General features: G+C 36.5%; 1 protein-coding gene across 4 annotated transcripts in view; it reads right to left on the reverse strand.

Moving 5' to 3' along the window:
* Positions 1-16,707, reverse strand: part of nek1 (NIMA-related kinase 1) — a 108,846-nt gene extending 92,139 nt beyond the window's left edge. For all 4 annotated transcript variants that reach the window (XM_088627818.1, XM_088627828.1, XM_088627837.1 and 1 more), the window contains exons 1-3: positions 16,601-16,707; positions 6,269-6,417; positions 5,352-5,448 (exon numbers count right to left, since the gene is read on the reverse strand). In XM_088627818.1, the coding sequence (XP_088483944.1) occupies positions 5,352-5,448; positions 6,269-6,385 (214 nt within the window). In that variant the 5' untranslated portion in view covers positions 6,386-6,417; positions 16,601-16,707. The remainder of the gene's footprint in view (positions 1-5,351; positions 5,449-6,268; positions 6,418-16,600) is intronic.
* Positions 16,708-19,572: the final 2,865 nt, after the last annotated feature.

The raw sequence follows: 19,572 nt of genomic DNA on the forward strand, positions 1-19,572 counted from the left end.
GCAGGGCTGTGTAGGGCTGTTTCGCCTGCCTGTTCATGCGAGCTGTCTTGTAGCCTACTGGTCTAGGTGCGTGACTACCAACTGGCAGGTTGTGTGTTCGAATCCAGCTGGTGCTGGACTTTTCATTTTTATTTATTTATTTTTTAATCGCGTAACAAACATATTACCGTATGCAAACTGTACTGTATACAGTATGTATATGTATATTTAATGTCTTAACTGTGCCCGTTTAAGTATTGAATATTCATATCTAATTTTACCACTGAAGGGAAATCTTAGTAGCTGAGCATAAAAAAATAGGAGCATACTGTAACGCGTGTGAAGGCCATAAACGATATTAATTTTGGAACATAAACATACAGTATATGGCTGGTCTCGGTACTTTAAAGAAAAAAATACACACCAGTATTCCATTTCTCCCTAAACATTGTAAGCTTCGAAGTCTTTAACTAACGTGATACCGGAGTCAACAAGCATACTTTTAGAATTTGATTAAAAGGGAATATAATATGGAATCGCGTATCTCAAGAAATTAATAACGATATAATTATATTCATGTTGCAAAAGAACTGCAACGGACATAAAAACTCCCTTGCTTTTAACAGAGCGTTCCATAATTTCTAACTACGAAAATGCCAGGTGAAAGGATTTGTAAACATATTTTGTTAAAGCAAGTCAGTTTTTTCCGCAACACATAAAATAGATTTTTCCAAGAAAGTTTAGCCTTTGTCACTTATGAAACCACTAAAAAAGACATAAATATAGAAATCTTAAGATTTGTTTTATTTAATGTTGGTAGCAGGATGAACTGTCAGAGTGTATATTTTGTCGCAGAGTTGCTGCAAGATGTTAACAGTGAAAAAGGTATTTAGAAATGAGTTATTTCAAGATGAAAAAGAAAACATACACGAAACATGGTTTCATTATGACCAGAATCGGTCTTGAGATATTTTTAACTTGATTTACAGTATTTGAGAGGTATGTCTTAACACCGATACTATAGTGCTTTTAAGTACTGCTCACCTATATGTTTCTAGGTTTATATTATGCATTTCATACGGTCAAGTTACTTTTGAGTAACTAATAAGAAGCGCGAAACGGTATGCATTTTAGTTTCGTTTTGTGCTGGGACCCGTGTACATCGAGTACATCATCTATCAACAATTACACAGGTTCTGTTTCCATATTGCGGATTTTGGTTGTGTGTTACTGTAGTTTCCTGACTCCCATGTCACATGGTCTGTGATTGAAACCTGTAAAACCGGTTTAATTCGTCACAGCCAGCACTCTTCAGGTGTGAGGGTCTTCTGCTCAGAATGAAACGCTAAAATGTTTGTGTATATTCTAATGGTAGTGGGGGCAGGGTGTGTGGGAACAGGTTTGGTTGAAATTGCATTGGAGATCTATGTTCTTCACACCTGAAACATTTTCTCTGAAAGCATTTTCTTCGCAGTTTAACCGATCTTGTTACAGCATGTTACAGTTTACTATTATTAACCATATTAATTTTAAGTGCTTAATGTAAAATCTTGTAAAAATATATTTTCATTGTTCAAATATACATTAAGTCTGACTATCATATAATAAGTTAAATACAAAACTAAAGAAAAAATAGGGTTAAATATAATTCAAAATATTTTGCTAACAATGTTAACTGTTTATGAATAATAAAATGTATTAACTAAGGAGTAGGATGGCACAGTTGTTAGTATGTTTTTTGTTTTGTTTCTTTTTCATAAATACAACAGTAGTACCTGATGTCTCAGTGGCTTTCAAAATTAAAATTATGCATGCAAACCTTAACATTGTTAGCAAAATATTTTGAATTATATTTAACCCTATTTTTTCTTTAGTTTTGTATTTAACTTATTATATGATAGTCAGACTTAATGTATATTTGAACAATGAAAATATATTTTTACAAGATTTTACATTAAGCACTTAAAATTAATATGGTTAATAATAGTAAACTGTAACATGCTGTAACAAGATCGGTTAAACTGCGAAGAAAATGCTTTCAGAGAAAATGTTTCAGGTGTGAAGAACATAGATCTCCAATGCAATTTCAACCAAACCTGTTCCCACACACCCTGCCCCCACTACCATTAGAATATACACAAACATTTTAGCGTTTCATTCTGAGCAGAAGACCCTCACACCTGAAGAGTGCTGGCTGTGACGAATTAAACCGGTTTTACAGGTTTCAATCACAGACCATGTGACATGGGAGTCAGGAAACTACAGTAACACACAACCAAAATCCGCAATATGGAAACAGAACCTGTGTAATTGTTGATAGATGATGTACTCGTAACATTTTTTCAAGACGAACTACAACATTTAAAAAATGACTTGTATGTACTTGATATCTCTAATCAATCCACGGGTCCCAGCACAAAACGAAACTAAAACGCATACCGTTTCGCGCTTCTTATTAGTTGCTCAAAAGTAACTTGACCGTATGAAATGCATAATATAAACCTAGAAACATATAGGTGAGCAGTACTTAAGCACTGTAGTATCGGTGTTAAGACATACCTCTCAAATACTGTAAATCAAGTTAAAAATATCTCAAGACCGATTCTGGTCATAATGAAACCATGTTTCGTGTATGTTTTCTTTTTCATCTTGAAATAACTCATTTCTAAATACCTTTTTCACTGTTAACATCTTGCAGCAACTCTGCGACAAAATATACACTCTGACAGTTCATCCTGCTACCAACATTAAATAAAACAAATCTTAAGATATCTATATTTATGTCTTTATTTAGTGGTTTCATTAGTGACAAAGGCTAAACTTTCTTGGAAAAATCAATTTTATGTGTTGCGGAAAAAACTGACTTGCTTTAACAAAATATGTTTACAAATCCTTTCACCTGGCATTTTCGTAGTTAGAAATTATGGAACGCTCTGTTAAAAGCAAGGGAGTTTTTATGTCCGTTGCAGTTCTTTTGCAACATGAATATAATTATATCGTTATTAATTTCTTGAGATACGCGATTCCATATTATATTCCCTTTTAATCAAATTCTAAAAGTATGCTTGTTGACTCCTGTATCACGTTAGTTAAAGACTTCGAAGCTTACAATGTTTAGGGAGAAATGGAATACTGGTGTGTATTATTTTCTTTAAAGTACCGAGACCAGCCATATACTGTATGTTTATGTTCCAAAATTAATATCGTTTATGGCCTTCACACGCGTTACAGTATGCTCCTATTTTTTTATGCTCAGCTACTAAGATTTCCCTTCAGTGGTAAAATTAGATATGAATATTCAATACTTAAACGGGCACAGTTAAGACATTAAATATACATATACATACTGTATACAGTACAGTTTGCATACGGTAATATGTTTATGTTACGCGATTAAAAAATAAATACAAAAAAATGAAAAGTCCAGCACCAGCTGGATTCGAACACACAACCTGCCAGTTGGTAGTCACGCACCTAGACCAGTAGGCTACAAGACAGCTCGCATGAACAGGCAGGCGAAACAGCCCTACACAGCCCTGCCGCAGTACACGGATATAATCATACCGTTATTAAATTCTTGAGATACGCGATTCCATATTATATTCCCTTTTAATCAAATTCTAAAAGTATGCTTGTTGACTCCGGTATCACGTTAGTTAAAGACTTCGAAGCTTACAATGTTTAGGGAGAAATGGAATACTGGTGTGTATTTTTTTCTTTAAAGTACCAAGACCAGCTATATACTGTATGTTTACGTTCCAAAATTAATATCGTTTATGGCCTTCACACGCGTTACAGTATGCTCCTATTCTTTTTATGCTCAGCTATTAAGATTTCCCTTCAGTGGTAAAATTCAATATCTACAACGGGCACAGTAAAGACGTTTACAGTAAGTCTTTCTACGACAGACCAACGGACCACGAGTGCCCCTGTCGGTCAACCAATCACGCACCGCGGTACCCCGTGTCATCTTACCTGCGGTACGTGTCTGTACCGCTCACTTTGAATGGCTGCATCTGTATTTATTGTTTCCCTTCTTCATACTATACAAACAAATGAAGATTTCTATGTTTTAAGGTTAAAATGTGATTATGTCAAAACATTAATGTTGAAATAAAGGCATTTGATTAAAAAAATCAGAGATTGGACAACTGTGAAAATGCACAGGGTTCTTCTTTTATGAACCAACCAGTGAACATGATATCTGCTTTTGAAAGTACATCCTCCACATAGTTGCTAAGGAGACTTAATCAAAGTTCCTCTTTGGATCTATTCTTTATTTGGCCTTTTTTGTACAAATCACACTATACATAACCAACATTGTGAGCAGTACATGACTTAATCTTCCCACTGTGTTTAGGAACTTTAATGCCTTTTATCAAATCATTTCTGATTACCTCAACTGTAATAAGATTAAATGTAGATCTGCACACTGGTGGATGAAACATACAGTTGTGAGAAAAGGTTTGTGAAACCTTAGAAATTATATGGATTTCTGCATGAATGGCTCCTAAAATGCAATCTGATCTTCATTTAAGTCATAATAATAAATACAGTCTTATTTAATAAACAACACGCGGAATATTTAACATAGCCATTTCATTATTAAACAAATGGTTTAAACAATCAAGGTCATTGATGGAAAAAGGATGTGAACCCTTATATTTAGTAACTAATGGAAACTCCTTTGGCAGGTTTGGCAGTAACCTCAGCCAAAAGCTTTCTGTATCTGAACATGTTATAGGTTTATTCCATGCTGAAAAAAAGAAGAGAGAAAACAACGTTTCGGCCGTGGAGCCTTCTTCAGGTGTGAAGGCTGAAGAAGACCTGAAGAAGGCTCCACGGCCAAAACGTTTCTCTCTTCTTTTTTTCAGCATGGAATAAACCTATTACTTGTTCCTTTGCAGTCTATGCATGCTGACGCAGCTACCCACCTGAACTACTACAGCTTTCTGTATCTGCTGATCAGACCTGCACAGCGGTTAGGAGTTTTTTTGGCCCATTCCTCTATACAAAACTGTTTCAATTGTGTATATTTTTGGGATGTCTTGCTTGCATGGCCTGCTTCAGATCACGCCACAACATTTCTCACGAACACAGACATTCATCTGCATCACTGTCACTCTAGGGTTCCATGTCACCTGTTTGTAAAATGTAAAATGTGTGTTGTTTGATAAATAAGACTGTCTTTATTTTTTTTATTATGACTAAGATGAAGATCTGATCACATTTTAGGAGCCATTCATGCAGAAATCCAGATCATTCCAAAGTGTTCACAAACTTTTTCTCACAACAGTACATGTCTCCATGGCCTCTTTTTGAGGTATCAACATGGGAAAAAATATTCATCAAGCACTTTGAAATGATGTTACCTTCAAATGACTCCCTGTATTTGACAATATTGGGATGTTTCATATTTGCAAGAACAGCCACCTCTCTCCTCGATTCCTGCCTCTCCTTGTTAGACATCTTCAGAGCAAAAAAAAAAATGACATGAGGAAAGATAACATGTACTGATGGCAATTTGTTTATGGACATAGTAAAAGTCAGTAAGGAACATCTAAATATAGGTATTCCAAGGAATCCAATGTATAACAAGTTAAGGATATTAATAAGCCCTAGAGAATTCAACCAAGGATTGAAACACAATCTCTACCCAAATGACAACCATAACTGTATTTAGTCACCCCAAAGTTATGGGGCACAACAGAGCACATCTGAAATTTTTCACTAGTGAAAACGAACTAGTTCTAGTGAATAATATTAAATGATTTATTGTATTTCAGCTCTGCACCATGTTTCTGATGGCATTATGAATGTAACATGCAATCTGTTCTGTGACATTTGTTTACAGCATACTTGACCACCTTGTTCAGAGCTTTAATAAAAATTTACAAGTTGTGAGAATTGTTCCCCAAACACATCTGGAGCATGGACTACAGCAGGGCTACTCAATTTGCGGTCTTTCCAATCTACTCCATTACAGATATCATCTGTAATCTTTGATATGATCAGCTCATTACAATATCTGCTAATTATCCTGTTCATTTTCAATTAAATTAAGGAGCTGCTTGTAGCAATATTACAGAATGAAGCAAATGATGTAATTTGGGCAGCCTGGGTTTAGTGTGTAAGAAATAGATTCCTTTTCTTAGGGACACTTACAATAGTACACAAAGTAGCTCGAATATGGAATAATAATTTTAATATTAAGCTTATGTTCCAGTCTTTCAAACAACTGATGCGACCAACAGCTAAATTGACTAAAAAAAGAACAGTTATGGCCTACCTTTGAAATGTTGATCTCCTTGATAACATACTGCTTTCCATCTTCCTTGGACTTCACAAGAATAGCTTTCCCAAATGATCCTTCCCCAATTTTGCTCACCTTAGTGTATTTATCCATAGTGCATTAAAGGATGGCTCCACATGCTTGTGCTACATCAACAAAGCAGACATAATCTTTCATCAGACAGACCTGCACTGCCACTGGTGCATTAATTTAAATGAAAAAAGTGTCTAAATAAAAAAATAGAGTTAATGTGTAATGCCATTATGCCACTATATAGACCAATACTAACTGGAACTAAAACTACTAAAAGCTACGCACATTGCACCGTGAGATTTCAATAATCCTGCCTTTAAATCAGGGCTTGAAAATTAATTTTGAAAATGAGGGGGAATTCCCCCTTTATATGAAGCTCACAGGGGGGGATTTCAGCATCTTGGTGGGGAATAATAGTCGACTAATGAAACAAGTATATCGAAATAATTAATACGCAACAATTCATAAGTTAATTGTAAAGACAGTCCTACCTTGTTGCCAATCTCCTCTCCATTGAAGGTACAAGAACATAACTTAGGATAAGGATGATAGTTTTTTTTCTCTTCCTCATCAAGTAACCCATGTATCTGCTTTTCACGTTGTCAGAGGCAGGCTTTTGTGTATGACAATCAATTTGTCTCTTTTAAAGTTGTTACCTTCCAGGAAGCTAAAAAACTCTTGCTCTGAAGGACCAGGATAGAATAGTTACTCTCCCAATTCCTCTTAAGTATACTGAACCATCGGTTGGACTGTGGAGAAGTCTGTCTTCCTTTTGAAAATGCTTTGAGAGAAGGACTACATGTCCAAGTATTTTCATCAAGTGACAGAGGGCTACAAAATTGAACTGTCTGACAGTAATAAGAAGACTGTTGGCTTTATCCTAAGTGCTGGAGGCAGCCAAATGTTCTATCACATCTCTCAGGGCTTTTAGTGATCTGCATACAGTCGACACTACACTTTGAATTGACAACCACCTCACTGTATATGGTAAATGTCAGTGTAGGCTCCTCCGACTGTTTCTGCAACTCATAAAGCTTGTTGCTCCTTACAGCGGAGTTGCTGAAAAAAATTGTCCTCAAGTCTTGCTGGAACCTTTTTACTTGTTCCACACATCTGGCTGAATCACTAGAACCACTCACTAGCAAACTGGTGAGCTGTGCAGTACAATCCAGTTCAAACTGAATTTAATTCTTCCGAGTTTTAGAACTCCTTGGGGGCTTTCTCTCATAATAGCAGCTCCACCTGTGCATTCTGTACCAAGTTTGCAGACTCATCTAATATTAAAGAAAACACAGGACTTGTCAATACAGCAGCATCTAACTCTAAGAGTGTTCTTACAATAGCCTGATGCATTTCTGACAAACCTTCGTCATTCAGACAGCTTCCACAGTTTTATACATAAATCTTAAGATGCTTCAAAAAAGGATATTCCTATCTTTCATGAATCTCATGAGTTCAACAAATTGAATTAGCTAACTTTATGCTACAAAATGTCACTTTAAGTAACCCTTTAACCTATTCCTCGCCACGCGATTTTGCAGCTCCGATTGCATTAACCACAGCATTGTTATCTGATTCTGTCTCGCACTTTCTTTTGAGTGTTGCGTTATGAGCAACTGCATTCGAGTGTAATTAATGTACATGATTTTTTTTTAACACCAACATATAAACCTCACACTACTGAATGTGCTGCAAACTGAACAGCTCGTTTCTCTGTTTTTCATTTCGTGCCATGGGTATATTTTCACCCAACTTGCCTGAAACTTATCTTTGAGCGCTTTCTCTTTGCGTTTTCTTTTGTCAATCTCCTCATCACCATCACTGCATTTTTTTCAGGTTCAGGGGCATTTTTTCTTGAGAGCTTGCCTTCTGCCAAAGCAGACTTTTGATTGAATTTACTTAGCTAGATTTTGAAGCTTTCACACTGAAATAACGATGAACGATTCCAAATTAAAATCAATCCGTTTTCTATCCCTATTTGTCTGTCTATAACAAATGCGAGATGTACACAAATAGGGTAACGTTACGAAATCATACTGTAGTGCCATGCAACATACTGGAAAAACTCAATCTGACAGAGAATACATGTGGATTGATTTAGGCTAATTCTACCTAGGAGATAGCTTGTCAATAAATGCGTGCAGGAAATTCGAGCATTAGAAACGCCAGATTTGTGGGAATAACTAAAATTGTGCGGCATACCTGCAATCCTGCGCCAAATTTCAAGCCCTGCTTTAAATGAATTCACTTTGCTGCATGAAAGTCTGTGAACCACTAATGTAATTCAATAATGTAACATATTTACTCTGAAACCCTTGTTTAATCAAAAGTAGTTTTTACTTTTTCTAAAAGAAAGGGTTCACATCCACAAATTCTATTGTTTAGAGCAGTAGTTCTCAAAGTGTGGTCCGGGAGCATGCACCAGGTGGTACGTAGGCTGACCTAATCATCTTTCTTAAAGCAACTCTAAGCTGTTTAAGTCAGAGGAAAGAATATTGTAGTGTCCGCTACAAAGGGGCTCCCCCTAGGAGCACTGTTAAGAACTGCAAGCTGTAAACAGTGGGAGGAGGGAGCGGTTGGTTCTAGGTATCAGGGTGTCAGTAATGGGGCGAGTACCAGTCTAGACATAGGCTTGGCTGGCTTGAGGGTCTGCCGAAAGGGCCAAGTTTCCATTCATTTTCCTTGGCTGTACCCTTCTGTTTCCTTTGTGTTTTAATGACCACCTCGCCTCTTCATTCTCCCCATCAGCACCTAGTGCTACAGTGCTTTAGTTTTATGCATCACGAATGAAATGATGTCACACAATGAAAACGAGACAGTCAGTCAGTTTTGGCAGCGACGTCATTACGGCAGTGCAGCAGTCTATTGTCGTTAGTGATGCACAGGTCGGCTTTTTTTTTTACCTGCACCCGCCCAACCCGATTTAAAATGATAAAAGTACTGACACGAAGCCAGTCCGAATCAACTCCATTAGAAACAGCATATCCAGATACCTAGTTTTAAACTGACTAAAGTAGCTTAGTCTGTTATTTTTGTAAAGTGTTTCACAATTGATGCAGATAATGTAACCTGTGCTTTTTTCTTCAATTGTGCTGACTAACTTGCCAAACTTCTCTCACCAGGCTCTTCTGTCCCTCTCTCTTTTTTATTTTTATCTCACTGTCCTGGAGTTGTGTCCTGATCTGCTCTAACGAGGTTGCCATTATGTTTTTCTCTTTGTAATACACTGTTGTCTGTTTGCTTATGTTTTCTCCAGCTTTGCCTTGTAATACAATCAACTAGGGCTTAAATATGGTAAAAGTAACTTATATAGTGCGAGTAAGAAGTGAAAATGCGAGTGAGGTAATTTGTGAACCATACCAGCAGTGCTGTAATTCTAATTCCAACAGATTGATAGATGTAATGTGCAAGGAAGCAGAAGGTGTGCTTGATATGATGTCTGTGTCTGCTTCTGGACATGACACTAAAGTTGTCCAGCTTGGATCCAGATATCACTTCTCTGATGGCTCAACAAAAGCAGCTCCATTTTCACTAACTTTTTAAGTTATAAAAACATTTGCAAAATATGCAGCTTTGTTTGTAAATAAATTAGTACTTTTCATAAAATATAATTCAATATTAGTTATTTTTAGTACATTAAGAGGTGATGAATTTTACAGGGTAAGAAGTGGACATAGGCATAGGTGGTCCACCACATCTGTGACATGGTGTAAGTGGTCCGTGGACCATAGAACTTTGAGAACCACTGGTTTAGAGAAAATGATGTATAAGAAAAAGAATTAGGTAAATATGAACTAGAGCATGTGCAAGGGACATATAAGGTTCAGTAGCTCAGTCAACAAAATAAGTATTAACAGGTGCTAAAATAATTGGTTACTAAGTTAACCAATCAAAGTGCCAATCACCAGTACAATATCATGGAGGCCCTCTACTATATAGAGGTAAGAAACATAGTAAAGTTGGTCTTGTCCATACAGGTTAGTGCAATACACCTTGCCACAATCTAAAGAGACCTCAGAAAGTGTGTTGTCTGCTCATCAGTCTGGGAAGGGTTATAAAACCATATAACCACATATCCACATAATTCCATGTTTTGGAATTCATCATCTTACTTTAAGACAATCTAAAATAAACTGAGAAACTTTAAGACCATAGTTACTATTTAAATTTGGACGTCCTTCAAAATTATCCTACAACAAGGTGAATAGCAATGGCAATCAGGAGGGTAGCCAGGAGAAAACTTTTGCAGAAAATCACTGTTCGCAAAAGTTTTTGTAGATTTGTGGAAGAATGTTTTCTGGAAGGATGAGTCTAAAATTGATATTTTTGGCCATAACAAAAAATGACACATTTGGTAAAAACCTACCATCAAAATAATCTTAACCCCACTGTCACACGTTGATGGGAGTGTCATTGTTTGAGGCTGCTTTTCTGTCCATTGACCTGGATGACTCATCATCTTTGAGGGGACTATGAATTCAGAGTCATACCCAAATATTCTAGAGAGGAACATCACAACCTGAGTCCATGAGTTAAAGCTGAGCTTAAAATGGGTCCTCTAGCATGACAGCAACCTAAAACATACCAACAAATCTACCAAAGGATTGATTAAAAGGAAGAAAGTTTGTGTTTTGGAATGACCGAGTCAAATCTCAACCCAATAGAAAGACTTGTAACAAGACCTGAAGAAGGCTGTTCATGCAACACAGCTAACAATTTTGGAGCAGTTGAAGCATTCTTGTAAGGAAAATGGGCAAAAATTGCTTAAAGCAGATGTGAGAGCCTAATTAATAACTACAGTGCCTTCAGAAAACCCCTTGACTTTTTCCAAACTTTGTGTTGTAGACATATTTCAAAATGGATTGAACTGATTCTTTTTTGCCATCAATCAAAACACAATACCCCATAATGATAAAGTGTAAACACGTTTTCAGGAATTTTTGCAACTTTATTAAAAATAAAAAAACTGAAACTGAAAAAGTAAGTACACCTCAAAGGTTTGAGGCAGAAAAGCAGCCCCAAACCATAATGCTTCCACACCATACTTTACAGTTAGTATGAGGTTCTTTTAGTCAAAGGCAGTTTTTGGTTTTCGCAAAACATGACGTCTGGCATTGTGGCCAAACAGCTCTACCTTCGTCTCATCCCTCCAAAGCACATTGTTCCAATAGTCCTGTTCTTCACCTAGGTGTTGTCTGGAAAACTTTAGTTGTGCATCTATATTATTTTTTGAGAGCAGAGGCTTCTTCCTTCCTGACCTTGCATATAGGGCAAAGTTGCGCAGTCTCTTTGGGATGGTTGTCTCATGCACTTTGACATTGACTGAAGCAAGACTCGCCTGTAAATCCCTTGATGTTATCCTGGGGTTCTTGGTGACTTCCTGTGGCATCTTTCTGTCAGCTCTTGGGCTGAATTTGGTGGGGTGACCTGGCCTGGATAGATTGCCAGTGGTTTGAAATTTTCTCCATTTGTAGATGATCTTTTGGACAGTGGAGGGATTGACAATAAATTGCTTGGAAATGGCTTTAAAACCCTTCCCAGACTCACAGGCATCAACACGCTTTCTTCTGAGGGCCTCAGAGAGCTCTTGTGATCTTGGCATGATGTAGCCACACACCTCAATTGCCAAGACCAAACCAGACCACAGATTTCTGATGTTTATAGAAGGCAGTGTCCTCCAAGTTACTCTCTAATGATGTTCTAACCATTTTTCCTGTTTTGGTGCACCTGATTCTAATTTTAGGTGTTTGATGCAGTGATAAAGGTAGGGGTGTACTAACTTTTTTTAAATAGTACAAATCAGTGCAAAATGTAATCTTTCAATTTTTTAAAATTAGATCAGCTTTATCTATAAGTATTGTTGAAATGACGATCAAATATCCTTTTGTCCAAAAATGTAGAAAAGACAAACCTTTTCATGGGGTGTACTTACTTTTTTACACCACTAAGTAAATGGGAGATTTCAGTTTTTTATTTTTAATAAAGTTTTCACTTCATCGTTAGGGGATCTTGTGTGTCGATTGATGGCAAAAAATCAATTCAATCCATCTTAAAATACGTCTACAACACAAAGTTTGGAAAAAGCGTAGGGGTCTGAATACTTTCTGAAGGCACTGTATATGAAATGCTTGGTTGCCGTCATAGCAACTAAATTATGTGCAATGGCTTATTGAATTAAAAGCCTCACTTACTTTGGCCCACAGGAATCACTGAATTTCTATTAAACATTATTTATCTTATATTATAAACATTATTATTTAATAAATAATGAAACATTATAGATTTTTGTATGGTTGCCCAATATTCAGCTTATATTCATTAAATATTGGAGTTCAAAAAAAGTTTTTTATTATCTAACACATGAAAGATGTACTTTCACCCAGCACTGTATAATCTTGCCAGTGATCTATCCCCCAGAACCTTCTGTATTGTAAATTCATCTGTGACGAAAGACACCATTTCCTTCCATTTTGCACTATAATATTACAATATAAGGTTGGTAATATTCTTTGGTTAATTGTGGTTAATTTTAATTGTAACCCTTGGCTTTTCTCTAGAAATGAAGTTGTTAGAAATGAATCTTGAAATCAATTTTTCCCATCCATGAACCTGTTCTGTGGAGATGTCTACTGAAAGACAATGAAAAGGGTATAATAGTTCTATATCGGTGGTTCTCAAAGTGTGGTACGCGTACCAGGAGTGGTACGCAGAGCTCCGCCAGCTGGTACGCCATATGACCCTGGAACTTTGTTGTGTGCACTGAAAAATCCGGACGGGTTTTCATATTTTCTATTTTAAGACGTGTCGAATACGCAGCCTTCATACTACGATACAGCACGCGCTAATACTTGAGTGGACACAATGTAGTTCTATACCACTCTATAGGAATACATGCTATGAACGTAAGTGACCAATTGTATTGAAAAAACGTATCTCCAGCAAATAGAGAGGTAGGAGAATGTGCATGATTTTGAAACAATGCCAATGTTGTAAACACAGGAATGCATAGAAATGTATGCTAGGAATGCTGGCAATCTTTTGAGCACAGGAAAGCGTGATAGATAACAGAAAAATATTTAAGAACTGTTCTAGGTTAATTTGAGAAAAATACACCAAGAGTCTCTGTGTTTCGCTCCCATTCCCATGAAATAAAAACTTATTTTAACTTCTGAGACAGACTCCTGAAATGGAAACGGTGGAAAATGCAAGCTTGCGGATTGCTAAAGCAGGTAAGCCCCACACTATTTTTGAAGAACCTTATTTACCGTTGGCAAAAGAGCTGACACGTATTACGTGTGGAGAAAAAACTGCTAAACAGCTCGACCTGCTGCCCCCCTCTGAAAGACACAGTCAATCAGAATTACTGAAATGGTGGATGATATCAAAAGTATGCTGGTAGAGCGCGTTAAGATGAGCAGATGCTTTTCACTGCAATTAGATCAGTCTTTAGTCGATTTGGCCAATTTGCTTGTTTACGTTAGATACTGTACGAGTTTGAGGGTACGTCCCATGAGGACTTTCTGTTGTGTAAACCACTACCAACAGAAACTACAGGAGAGCACATATTTCAGCTTCTGAATGAATTTATCGAAGAGAATGGCATCGACTGGATAAAATGCGTCGGAGTTTGTACAGATGGTGCTAGGATGACAAGCCGACACAGCGGTGTAGTTACACAAATTAGAGAGGTTACTCCAGAAATGAATGGACGCATTGCAACATCCACCGCGAGAACTTTGCAATCAAGAAAATGCCTGACGATTTAAAATCTGTTAGACTCTGTTGTGAATTGTATCAAGGCTCGAAAAATGAATTCACATCTGCTTTACTCGACCAAACAGGCTCACCCCTCTCACTGAAATGGTGCTTTTTTATTATTTTTTAATAAAAAGCTGTGAGAAGCCACCTTTAAAGGCGCCATATCAAATAAAGTTTATTATTATAATATTTATTATATGTGTATGTGAGTGTGTGCACGCATGTGCGCTCATGTTGGTCATTGAGGATTTCTGGAGTTCCTATGAGAAGATGACTTGTAGGTGGTATTTGAATGCTTTGGTTTGATCAGGGGTGGTACTTGGTCCAAAACATTTGAGAACCACTGTTCTATATTATATGTTACATAATAGTACAATCATTTTAATAACTTGCATTCTAAATCCCAATGAGAGAGGAAGCAGACTCCAGCTAGCTAGATCATCTTTTATTTTAAGAGAGAGAGCTGAATTTTGAAATAAACAGTTTTGATAAGTCTTCAGATAAATTAACTCCCAAATATTTAATGGATGTTTATAGCCAATTTAGCTTAAACCTTTCTTTTCATTGATCCAGTGGGTTATAATCACACAAAACTTCAATTTATTTATATATTCAGTTTATAGTCCAATATCAAATTTCTCCAGTAGATTCACTATCCTAGCAAAGAAATTCATTAGGATTATCCAAATACAGCCGGATATCCTCTGCATACAATGCTTGCAATCTTCTTGTCCTTTGAAAATCTTTGATTTTTGGGTCTTGCCTAATCCATTCTGCCAGAGGTTCTATGTATAAAGAAAACAGGAGGTTTAGCAGGGGACATCCTTGTCTTATACCTCTCTTTAAGCAAAATATGTCAAAAACATTTCTACTGATCTTAATTTGCCCTGTAGAATATGAATAGATTTTAATTAAATGTCTTAATACATCAGCAAATCCAAACCTCTCTAATGTTTGATATAAAAATTCTGAACTGAATCAATCAAAGTCTTTCTCTGCATCTAGTCTAACCAAGATCGCCCATATTTTTGATCCTCTATTACTTGATAATACGGAGAGTATGTAATGTTATCTTGTCTATGTGTATTCTGAAATAATCCAGTTTGATCTAAATGTAATTGTTGGGATAAAAAATTGAAGCTTAAATCTTGTAGCCCACATTGAGTACAGAAACTGGTTGGTAAAACCCACATTTAAATCTTTTCCTTCTTTTGGTTTAACAAATATAACAGCTTTGTTCCTTCCCTTATCCAATTATAGGTGGGCAAGCCAACTGTTTTTGAATACCTTATGGAATTCACTGGAAAGCCATATGTCCCTAGTGGTTTATCAGCCTTACAATTTGAAATTAAGATTAATCATTTACTCAGTTAATTACTCTACTTAAATTTTGACCCCCATTTAAAGTAGGGAGGTTTAGTGAGTATAATAAAAAGGAAATGTCCTGTTTATTTTGGATTTCAGATTGTGCATACAGATTTTAGTAATATTCAACAAAGGTTGAATTTAGAACAGTGCAATGCAATTTGGTCACCACGTTAAAAAAAACTTATTGCTGCTCTCAAATCAACAAGATACATTTCTGGGATCACAGAACTGTCACACTGACAAGCTGACTGAACTTGAAGAATACAACAAGAATAACTGACTAAAGCAATCAAAATCCTTAAAGGGAATGCCACAATCTACACAAATAACTGATTCAGAACCAAAGAAGTGCATTTGAAACTTTCAGGATTCACAATTTCAGTAGAGGTTTGTGAGAGCGGGAACAAGCTACCCAATCAAGCTGTTAAGGGTTAAAAGCCGCAGATGCCGTTTATAGGGTTTCACCCACTTTTACCCACTAGCAATCAATTGAGCTAGATGGGAGGACTGCCCTACACTTGTTTTGTTCAATTTATATATTATTACCTAGAAACGTTTCTAACTGGAACTGTATCTTTTTAATTGTAATTCTATAAATAACTAATTTTCCAAATTTGCTTCACCAAATTTTGTTTGCCATTGATAATAGTGTGTAGCAATATTTGTTTTTATGAAGTTCAGTTTCATCACACAGTATAAGTCTGACAACTCGATTTTCAAGAGAAACTTACACGTTTCTCACTAGCATAAACTGTAGCGAATCTCTAGAAACCTACAAAAGAAAATAAAGCCACCAATTAGTCTGTTAACAGACTACATTTATCGTAGACACCAAACATCTTGTACAAGTTTTGGTCAAATAAATTACAACTTTTTTTAGCACTAGCTCTACCATAATTATATTTAAAATCCATATACCAGATGTAACAAATCGATATAAAATGACGAACTATTAAATGAACTTTTAATAATATTAGGAGTGGATGTACAAAATGCGTATTCTAATATTACTAGGTCAAGATGCTGCTCAAGCAGGGCCTGAAAAGTGTCAGACAGGTTAAGAAAATCAGTATCAGTATTTTTTATTTGACAAAAGCCACGCGTATACGAATACAGGATAAACTTCAGATTAGTGCTAACAAGAATATATTTAAAAAACATTTTACATACCATTGACCTGACCAGGTTACAATCCTCAGCGGCACCAAACCGCTTCAATTCACCCTCTCGCTCTCTAGCTAACTTGCTGGAAGTCCCGCCCTTGTAAGTATGCATTATAATTCGTTCACGGCGCTGTCAATCTTCTTCTAATGCTTTGTTTTCTCTGTTTGTTGTGGCTCAAGGCTTCTCCGTGGCAACCGTCTCCGTCCTGTGTAAAACAGAAAGGGGGTGGGGCGAGCCCCTTGCAGAAATTCACTTGCAGAGGAAAACAAGTGCAAAATTATCAAAACAAGTTACTCTCAAATATGAGGTCTCAAATTGCACCAGTTAATTATTACAAGCTTGGAACCTACACTGCGTTATTAACCCGATGACTAAAATATTCATTAAGTCGTCTCTTTAAATTTCAAGTTTATATGGACGGGAGATGCAAAAGTAACCTGATACTGGTGATACTGCTCATGCTATGGTTACAATAGACAGTTATAACTGTTTTAAAATAATAGTTTTTAATTTTAGATTTTAAGATTTTATTCACACACATTTTCTGCTTGATCTTCTGTGAAACCACAAATACATCAGCAGCTGAAAGTACTTTTAATCTGTCTAAGTGAACAAATCTAGATTATTGACTTTTCAGTTTTACTAATCAAATGAACTTTACATCCCTTTTATGACAGGGAGACACTATTTCAGAATGATTCCCAGTCACCAATATTTGGTCTGTTAATAATACAGGTCTCCCATGCTTTGCATTGACCCCCCACGAACTGTCCAAGGCCCTTCTGGTCTTGACGTACTATAGAAATTGTTCTTCTATCCTTAGCAATAGTACTAATAGTAGCTGAAGAATTTTCATTTTATATATCTTTAGAGAATATTTTATTTTCTTGTAAATAAAGCCAGGAAAGCTAATGAATACCAGGGTTTAGGTGCAAAGGTTCTGAGCCACATTATATAGTAATCTAGGATATTCCATAGTTTGGTCAAGCATGATGATACAAACAATATGGAAATCATGAACAAACAAAGATGATGAATGGTGTATGTGTAACAGGTTAATTACAAACTGTGGCTTGTTACAGCACTGCTCAAGGACTGATCAGCATAAACATATTTAATCCAAAACATCACAAAGTTGTGGCATTTGCACTTGAATCTCAGATGGAAATTGCTGTGACTGAAATAAATCTGACACCCTGATCTTCAAAACTTAAACAAAAATCAAACTCATTTGCCAAAAACGGGTCTCTGCTGCAGGATATTTAACACTCCTAGAGACTAGAGAGTTACATCCTCACAAGAGTCTCAGCAGTCATCATACACTACAAACCCTGTAGTTCCTGTAGAACTGGGCATTTGCTATAAATAATCCCTTCATGAAGGCTTTGTCATATTGAGAAGGCATCTGGGGTTCTGTGCTATTTTGTCATGTCATTGATCTCCTGGGGCTTCACATCCTCTGGATTTCTGTACTATTGAAAGATTCCTGTTGGATTATCTGTTATTAATACATTGTACAAAGGATGTGAAGGTTCTTATGCCAGTAAACAAGTCACGTTATTGCAGTCCCAAGGATAACGTTTAATTATATTTGTTAATTTGAATGTGAGGGTTATTATTAATTGTTGGAAGTGAAGCACGTGTATATTCCAAATGTAACACTTTTGAATGCTGTATATTATATCATTTAATTTAAAACGGGCAATGCAAATTAGTTACTCCATTTCATAGCTCTTTTTTGCTTTCAAGATAAATATATTTTTCTAATTTGCACGTAATCAAATAGTGCTACTGTACATTATATTTTGTGTATAAGATTTAAAAATCCAACAATTTTGTAACCACTTTATCCAATAAAGGGTCACAGGGGAGCCAGAGGCTATCCCATCAAGCAATGGGCACTAGGAAAGATACACCCTGGACAATATGCCAGTCTATGGTAGGGCACCCACAGACAGAGAAACAAACACACCAGGGCCAATTTTCCCAGAAACCAATTAATCTACAAGTCTGACTTTGGACTGTGGGAGGAAACCAGAACACCTGTAGGAAACCCACTTAAACATGTGGAAAACATACAAACTCCACAACAGAGAACACCCCAGATGTAGAATTGAACCCAGATCCCCAGTGCTACAAGGCAGCAATACTAACCACTGCACCACTTTGCTAATAATACTAAACATAAACATACAGTATTTGAATACCTTCTTAACAGAGCCTTAACTGCAGTGCACTGTATGATATTTTATAATTATAACAAATAATGGTAAGGTGGGTGTCATTTTGTGATTAATGTGTCAGCATGATTAGGATTAAAACCAAACAAACTCCAGAAGATAATGTACTGTAACCTTGATTTCTTTTTGTACACAACGGAATAAAAACATATACACAGGTACAAGATATCAAAACACTTCTTTTGATGTGATAATTAGCCCACTTTCCCAAAACATCACCCAAAGCCCTTCTATCCTCACTAACTTTTACAGATGCACTACAGAAAGCACACTGACAGGTTGCATCACAGTGTGGTATGGCAACTGCAGTATTGCTGACCACAAAGCTCTACAGCGGGTGGTGAAAACTGCCCAGTCCATCACTGGGGCTGCCCTCCCATCTATACAGGACATTTATGACAGACAGTGCTTGAGGAAAGCTCTAAGAATCATCAAAGACCCCACACACCCCAACTACAGACTGTATGACCCTCTACCATCTGGAAAATGGTACCAGAGAATTCAGACCCAGACTACCAGACTCAGAGACAGTTTTTACCCCGCGCTTTAAAACTATTAAACTCCCAGCCTCTCTATGATCTGAACCTCACACTGCCTTCTTTCTTACCAAAAACTCAAACACACATTGAAATCTACCTCCATGTTACATGTCAAAAAGCTCACTCCCCATAATTTTCTATCCTTTTATTTCATTCTGTTAATGCATGTTTTTGCATATCTGATGTTGTTTTGCACATT

The sequence above is a fragment of the Lepisosteus platostomus genome, chromosome 1 (assembly GCF_059453375.1).
Source record: "Lepisosteus platostomus isolate fLepPlt1 chromosome 1, fLepPlt1.hap1, whole genome shotgun sequence".
Classification (NCBI taxonomy): Eukaryota; Metazoa; Chordata; class Actinopteri; order Semionotiformes; family Lepisosteidae; genus Lepisosteus; species Lepisosteus platostomus.